This window comes from Sphaeroforma arctica, assembly GCF_001186125.1.
Source record: "Sphaeroforma arctica JP610 unplaced genomic scaffold supercont1.102, whole genome shotgun sequence".
In the NCBI taxonomy this organism is placed as follows: domain Eukaryota; class Ichthyosporea; order Ichthyophonida; genus Sphaeroforma; species Sphaeroforma arctica.
This window is the reverse complement of record NW_014040456.1, coordinates 67408-76349: the sequence shown is the minus strand read 5'-3', so window position 1 is coordinate 76349 and position 8942 is coordinate 67408. Positions and strand designations below refer to the sequence as shown.

Genomic DNA, 8942 nt, shown 5'->3' with positions numbered 1-8942 from the left:
ATATATATATAATAACATATATATATATATATATATATATATATATATACCCGTATACACATTCACACACAAAAGCACATACACACACTCACAGTGATACATACACATGTCCAAACAGACACACAAAGATACACATATGTCCACACAACAGACATACACAGATACACACATGTTCACATACACACACTTACCGGCCACACAAATACACACACTTACTGGCCACACGCGTACACACTCACCGGCGACCCACACACACAATTGTGATCGTATTTTGCGTCAAAAAGTGCAAGCGGATTTGTCGTGTCTGTGACTGTGAATACATTCAGATCGCCTTTTCATTGGACGTCACTTTTTTCGTAGTCCTATTACTCTGCGAAGATTCAGTTTTTCAGGTGCAAATGTAGAAATATTTTATGGCCGATTTGCCCCCGATATACTTTGATACCCAAAGTCCCTCCCTACAACCCTACCTCCAAAAGTTTGGGTCTATCCATTCCCAAAACCCAACCCTAAACTATCACAACTCACAACTTGACAAGTGTCAAGTAGAGGCAATATACTTTATAAAATAAATAAAATATAGCAATATTTTTTTTAAAAAGCGAACAAGCTATGTATAAATAGCGTCGCAATAGCCAGTTATAGCGACTCTCAAGCTGTTCTACTATTGTTCAAAATTTGTTTGGCCTTTGTAAATATTGTCCCACATAAAAGTTGTGCATAATTTTTAAAAACAAAATTTAAATTAACACAGGTGTTATTCCGACGACCACATAATATTATAAGAACGTGGATTTTTATATGCAGTCCAGATCAAAATTGCACAGAAAACAATCAAACAGGCCAAAATACATCGTAAACGTAAGTACGTAACACGGAGGGCAAAGTAAACGTTAAAGTTAAGCGATTAACCAAGAGTCCGAGAATAGCATAACGTTATGACTTGTCACTTTTAAAAAATGAGATCCAAGACCCAAGACTAAGAGTGTCCAACTATTTACTCTTTCTCTATTTTAAGAGCAATAGTAGTAGTAGAGAGAAATATTTATTTTTTTAAAAGAGGGAGAGAAAGAAAAATCAGAGCTACTGTACGTATGACGTGCTTTTCAAAAAAAAATTAGAAATTGCAGAACGCAGAGAACTTGCGATTCGCGAATGCGCGAGTTGAGAAGGTAATGGAAAAATAAGTTGTTGTTTGTTTAAAAAAAAATAGACTTCGATTGTAAAATAAGCAAACGTTCTTTCAGTTGGTCATTGGTGCCTTAAAATCCCAATTCTTTAAAAATTCCTCCTTCTTTCAATCAGACGTGCCATGTAAAAGGTTTTTACATTTTGAGTAAAAATGAAGTAGTCTCGTTGAATTCCTGCAGTTCTATTTTCTCGGAAATGTACAAATATGTGAAAGTGCCAAGGCTCACTGCCTCGAGTCGGCCCTCGAATAGTCGAAGTTTTTACTTTCATATAATTTAGTAAAACATGTTTTTTTTAACAAAACAAAGAATAAGAAGTAAATATCTCGCACAAGTCTCAGTTCTCTCTCAGTCTCGTCTCAACTCTCAAGTCTCTCAACTTTCAAGTTGCAACTTTTCAGTCTCTTCTCCTTTAGCTGAGGCCCTGAGCCTGGCCTGAAGGCCTGAGCCCTGAGGCGGAGGCCTGAGATACTTAGAGTTCAGACTTGTCATTCCTTGACTCCTGACACTTGACTTGCAGATTGCGTCTCGAGAGGCTGAACTTCTGAAGGCTGAAGCCTGAACATTTTTTTTTAAATATATGAAGACTGAGTCTCAGTAGGTAAATATGTTTTTTTTAAAGTAAATATAAAATAAGTACTAAATAAACATTCTCTCTCTCCCACATAGAGTAGTAGAGATGTGTTCGAGAGTGAGAAAGGGTGCGAGAGAAGGTGTAAATATTGGTTTCTTTTCTGTTAAAAAACAAAACAAAAATGGTTTGAAAGAGAGAGACAGAAGAGTGACGAATTGAAGTCTGAAGACTTAAAACCTGAACAGCCTGCACTCACTGCAGTCTGCACTCTGAAGTCTGAAGTCTGAAGTGAACTCAGTCTCTGCCGAGCTTCAACTTCACTGAGCTGAAGACAGGCGTCAATGTTTTTTCGTCTTCTTCAGTTTTTGGTTAAAAACGATAAAAAAATGAGAGCAATACATTTTTCAATTATTCCAATTGAAGTCCTCGGGTTTTAACCGTGTTTAAAAAATAGCTCTGGTATGCAAACACTTTAAAACAACATATTCACTTTTAAAAACCATTGTGCAATTGTTATTTTTAAATAAAATTACCAAATCAGTAGTAAGACTATTAGTAGCAATGGCAGACTGGCATTCTGGCAGTACAAGAAACATCATGACCATTTTCAAGAGCCGCATACAGAAACGAAAATTCGATGTTCGTTTTTGTATATAATTAAGCAACACTCACCACAATTGGTATACGACCAGTAGAGTAACATCAGCTGAAATACGGTCGACATATTCTAAGATGCAGTACCAAGCAGCAGCTTTAAGTGCCCTTGTGGCCATTGCTGCCGGCGCCACCCTTAACGCTGATAACACCAACTTCGAACAAGTCATCAGTGATGCAGCGAGCGGTGACTCAGTTATGCTTGCAGCCGGAACCTATGCAGTTACAACGCCTATTGTTATCGACAAGACCCTAGAAATTGTAGGGGAAGGTGCAGATTTTGTAGTTGGGTCTGCCGCCGATGCCGTATTCGCCTTCGGTAATATGGAGGGATACGCTTCCACGCTTGACCGGCTTACTGTTACTACAGCTACTGGTTCAGGGTGTGCATTGGGAGAACCATATGCACTGCAAGCAAACTTTAGCATTGAGATTCTGGAGGCATATGTACGTAATAACAACGTCAACCTCAGAACTGATGTTGGTGTCTGGCACAACGAGCGAAAGCTTAACGATTTCTATTTTGAAGACTGTCACTACTCTGTTGACCATCCCGAAAAAATGTCCGGCGGTATCTACAAGCTTATGGGCAACTGTCGCTCAGAGTTGGATTTTAGTGTGGCTTTCAACAAGCTAGGAGGAGCAGCCCCCACAGGATGCGGCACCACCATTAAAGATTACGGACGTTTTACTTCCTATGAAGCTCAAATCGAAGGACAATGGGAAGAGTATGTTGAGAAGATCAGCGATGAGGAAAACCTGCGAATTCCGGTGCTTCGTGAAGGTAATGCCGTCACTAACATACTGGTACAAATTGACACTGTTGCTAACGTCGCCGCTACTATCAATTCAAAGTGGAATAACACTTTAGGTTGCGATCCAACAAGCACTCCCGACTGTCCAGCGAACTGTTACCCTGGATCAAATGCCGCAGCATGTCAGCCCACTGGTTGCGAACCAACTACTACCGAGCACTGCCCAGAGGAATGTCATATGTATTCCACAGACCCAGCATGTTACCCTGACGGCTGTGACCCTGCGACAGATCCTCTCTGTCCAGAGACCTGTCACTTGTACTCAAATGACCCTGCATGCTACCCAGGTGGTTGCGATCCTGCCACTAACGTTGCTTGTCCCAGCAATTGTACTATAGGTTCCACCGAACCAGAGTGCAACACTGGCGGTTGCAATCCCGATGTGGATGAGCACTGTCCCGTTACTTGCAGACCTGGTTCAATTGACCCTACCTGTCAATCCAATGGATGTACCATCGAGACAAATATTTATTGTCCCCCTCAGTGTCACATATACTCCACTGAACCCGAGTGTTACAACCCCGGAGGTTGCGATCCTGATGTTATCGCTGACTGTCCCGATACTTGTTTGGAAGGTTCAACGCTACCCGAGTGTAACCCAGGAGGTTGCGACCCTAACGACCCTGTGCAATACTACGGATGTCCCGCAGAGTGTAATATGTACTCAACGGCACCGGAGTGTAACCCGTACGAAGGACCCATTACTGGTTCCATCACGACCAAGGCAATCCACGCGGCTACTGGAAACCCATTGGCGGGAGTTGAAGCTCAAATTATTGACGAGGAAGGTAATGTTGTTGACACTCAGTTGACTAACGAGCTGGGTGTTGCTACTTTCCAACTGGTTGAAGAGGGCCCGTACACTGTCAAGATTCTTACAGAGGTCACAGATCCTGTTTATGGAACAGTTCAGCTCGTGGGAGACCCCGACCCGGACAATATTATCGACGCAGAAACCACCGTGACAGTAACCAGAGGCCAGACTAGTAATGCTGGTGTTTTCCCTTACGATAACGAGGGTACCATCACTGGTCGACTTACTGCTGGCGATTTCAATACTCCTCTTATCGGTGAGCCAGTCCAGCTGAAGAATGGTGCTGGTGTAGTTGTTGGTTCCACTGTCACTGATGGCGAAGGGCGATATGCTTTTGTCAAGCTAAGTACTAGTCCTCAGGACTACCAAGTCATCGCACCTGATGTCAGTTTGTTCGATGATATTCTTGAGGACGAGCCTTTCGAGGTGAGCGACGGCGCCCTTGATGGTCTCTACTTTGTGCCTATCTCTCCCACTGCCACTTCTGTTGCGAACGTTGATTTCCACTACGTAGCACCACCAGTGCCAGTTGATCCCACTAGCAACATCACTGGTAAACTTTACACCACTACCACTGGTGCGCCGATTGGAGGAGTAACCGTCGAGTTGACTGACCCTATCACGGATGAGGTGATTGCTACCACTACAACCGGACCCGATGGAACTTACATATTCACCGATGTTGTCCCAGGTACTTCGTATATCATTGATACACCATCTGAGAACCCCAACGATCCCACATCGATTCTCACAAAGGATTATCATGACCCTACCAAGAGTGGAACCGAAACCCCTCTCTTCGTTACTCCTGGAACTGAGATTAAGAACGTCAATTTCGGATACACGCCACCAGCAACCATCGCTGGAAATGTCCGAAACACTCGTGATGAGATGATTTCGGGTGTTGACGTTGTCATGGTCAACAGCGCTGGAGAAACAGTTGGGAACACAGTTACCGATATCGACGGTAACTACAAGTTCGAGGACATCTTCAATATTGATATATACACTATCACCATGACCAAGCCTGCAGAGTACTTGCTGCACGCTGATGAGTTCGATGCCGAGAACGGAGAACTCAACGGTCAATCGCCAGTCGATTTCCAGGGTTCATCTATCAGTGATGTTAATTTCGTACTGACACAGCAGAACTCACTGACTGGTACTGTCACCATGGTGGATGGCACTCCTATTGAGGGCGTTCCCGTTACGCTCATTCCTCAAAATGGTGAGATCATTCGAGTCACTGTCACTGGCCCAAATGGAGAGTACACTTTCGACGATGTCCTCCTTGGAGAGCACCACGTTGATGTTCCCACGAACTTAAGTGGAGGTAAAAATCTTGCTGAAGATCCCGATGGCACCGTAGACGGTCACACCGTTGTGGTTGTAGATGTCCCCAACACGGCCACGGTTGTGCCCCCATACAAATACGATACGACCCCAGTTGTTCATCTGGGTAGTGTCACAGGTAGCACGCGTATCGCCAATACTCTCAACCCTATCGCTGACGTCACTGTCGAGCTACAGGACGCTACCGGATTCGTTGTGGCGTCTCAACAAACCGATGAAAATGGAACCTTCTTGTTCACAGATCTTCCCGCTGCGACCTACACCGTTGTTGCACCTGTTAACGTCACCTCTGTGATTGGAGATGTGTACATGACTGAGGAACCTGATCACGTTGATCCCATTGATGGTATTGTCGGCTCAGTGACTGTAAACAGTAACCCTGTTTCGCTACCGCCATACCTGTACACACTGGCTGTGATCCCCACCGGTTGCAATCCCGAAGTGGATCCCGATTGCCCCGCTACTTGCAATCCCTACTCCACAGCCCCCGCATGCAATCCCCCGGGATGCACTCCTGGTGTGGATGCCAACTGTCCCGCTACCTGCACTGAAGGTTCTGCTGACCCTGATTGCAACCCCGGTTGCGATACCGCTAACGATCCTAACTGCCCGGCGCAATGCAGCCCTTACTCGACATCAGCTCTCTGCAACCCCCCTGGTTGTGACCCAGCATTGAACGCTAACTGTCCAGTGACGTGTATTGTTGGATCAACAGACCCTGCCTGTAACCCAGGAGGTTGTGATCCTGCCACCAACCCTGATTGTCCCGAAGGTTGCCACCCATATTCCATTGCTCCCGATTGCAACATTGGTGGTTGTGATCCCGCTCTTGATGCGGACTGCCCCACTGAGTGCACACTATACTCCACCGATCCGGCATGTAGCCAGAGTGGTTGTGATCCAGAGGTTGATGCAGGTTGCCCACCCCAATGCAATGTCTATTCCATCCTTCCTGAATGTTCAGTGCAGCCCCCTGTGTTCGATATTGAGGCCGCTATCAACCTTGTCGATGTTGGTTTTTTCGATGGCTGGAATCACTCTAAGATCCGTTTGGAAACGCATTTGCCCTCTCCCTTCACCATTCGGGACAGTCTTGTCGGTGTTGTTGGCATGAGAGACGGGTCTTTCGAGGCTGAGGTCGGTTCGATCTCGCAGTACGTCTTTGAGCCTGCTTGCAACCAGATTGCTGATGGAGATGAGTGTATCCAGAATGTCGAGTTCGATATCGTTGCCTGCGACCTGACGGGTGAGTACTCTCTTGAGGGACTCATTGTTACTTGCCAGGCCGAGGATGCCTCTGGTGCCGCTCAGTCATGCCCCGCCATGACTGACTCCCAGATTTACCAGCCCAATGTGATCTTCTTCATTGATACCAACAATTTCTGTGAGGTGGAGGAGTTCGAGCTTGATGCTTTGTTCGACCTTCAGATCGAGGTATACGCTACTGAAACATACCAGACCCCCGAGACCATCTTTGATCTTGGAACTATGTCTTACTGGCAGATTACCGTCGATACTTCCGCCAGTGGAGTGTCTCTGTACAACGCTGAGGTGACCTATGTTGAGCGCACCACAGATGGTGACTGCTCCGCATTCGACGACTACATGGGCGACATCGCCGGTAATGCTGAGTTCTCTCAGACTTACGAGACCAACGCCCAGACTATCTCCATGCCCTTCCAGGTTACATCCCAGATGGCTTGTGCCACTTCTGACCGGACCGGTAACGCCATCACCATGAACTTCACTGTCTTGGTTGACTACGATGATGGATCAGGTGCCCGACGGCGTCGTTCAGCTGACGGTCTGATGACCCGTGACGCTGGTGAGGTTGCCGTCGATAAGGAAGCTGGTGTGCGTTACACCGCTGAGGACCTTGCCCAGGCTGCCGCTGTCGGAGCTGGAGCTGCTGCTGGAGCCACCGCAGCTAACCAGGAGGAGGAAAGTAACATGATGATGATCGGTGGAGCTATTGCTGCGATTCTACTACTATGCTGCTGCTGTTGCTGCTGTGTAGCTGCCGGTGTTGTTATGATGCGTCGTCGCAAGAAGGCCAGCCAGTTGAACGACTCGTTGGTCTCACAGCAATCTGCTATGGGCTTCACTGATGGTACTTCTACCATGAGCTTTAACGGACAACCGAACTACCCACGCGGCCAGTCCAAAATCTAGATAATGTAATGTTACTTTTTAGCTTTAAACTTGAGACGGATAAAGTCTTAACAATAAAATATTTCCAAAGTATGTTTTGACCCAAGTGAATGCATAGACGTTGTCAAAAGAACCCCGAAACCAAACAAAAAGACCTATCGAAATATCGATTGCTTTTTACGTTAAAGTTTTAAACGATTATACCATCTAAATAACAAAAAAACAACTTTATGAAAGGTAGACCTAAAATATAAAAAGACATTTTTGTTGTTGTTGGTGTTATTCTGTAAAAAAAAACTAGATGAAAAATGGACAGAACTATTTGCGAGAAAGAATATTTTATAATGTAGAATGGACTCTCTCCAAAAATTCCAACTTTTTACATGGCCCTCTCAAGGCCCTCTCAAGATGAAAACTGGACCCTCCCCAAAAATCATTTCTGAATTTCGGATTTCCAAAGTTCTTTTACAAAGGGTCCGAGACTCCGAGTCCGAGACTCCGACTGGGTCGTGCTTGTGCTTCTATTCAGTTATTTACGCGCCTAAATTGGTGTACCAATTGAAAACCACAAGAAAACAACATACTGTATTTACGACATGAACAAACCGTCGGAATTATATTTCTAGTAGAATACATGTTGTGGGGACATCAACAAGCTATTCAGTTACTTTTAGTACAAATATTTACGACATACTGATAGTTTTTTATGTAAATTATAATTTACCCGACTATGAATTTGTAATTGGAGCTGAGGTCTTGAGGAGACTTTTAGGGCCTTGCTCGCTTTTACTCCGTTGCTCCAAATAGATTTTCATCAGTGTACCACATATGGTCACTAATTACAATCAACGTATAAAAATATTTTAACTATTGACGAAATTGATAGAGCTTGTCTGCTGGAAAATAGTAGTAGTCGTCACTCATGATCTCATCTGACGCGCGCGTTCACTGTTCATGCACTTCATTGTTCAAAGAACCAAAGTTCAACAGACTGTTCACCTGTGCATTCTGAAATCTCAAATCTGAACGCGATAAACAAATACTAGCGTAGATATAAGATGACATAGGTGAGCGATTCTCGACATAAACGACGACAAAATCAGCTGCACGAGTCTATCGCATATATAGCATCACTCCTGCTGTATAGCACCAGTGTTGACACTATGATGGTATGTACTATGTAGTCGTATACTGGCTCGTTATTAGAGTGAGATATAAGAATTACAGACGCAATCAACAGTATACGTATATTCGCAATCAATAGTATACGTATATTCGCAATCAATAGTATACGTATATTCACTTATGTAAAAGACATACATGCATACATACATACATACATACATACATGCATGCATACATACATACATACATACATACATACATACATA

The 8942-nt window shown here is 44.5% G+C and overlaps 1 protein-coding gene across 1 annotated transcript; it reads left to right on the top strand.

Moving 5' to 3' along the window:
* Positions 1 to 2460: 2460 nt before the first annotated feature.
* SARC_02311 (hypothetical protein) lies at positions 2461 to 7653 on the top strand. The gene has a single exon (XM_014303937.1). The coding sequence runs from the start codon at positions 2497 to 2499 to the stop codon at positions 7570 to 7572; it is 5076 nt and encodes a 1691-aa protein (XP_014159412.1). The 5' UTR covers positions 2461 to 2496; the 3' UTR covers positions 7573 to 7653.
* The last annotated feature ends 1289 nt before the right edge of the window (positions 7654 to 8942 follow it).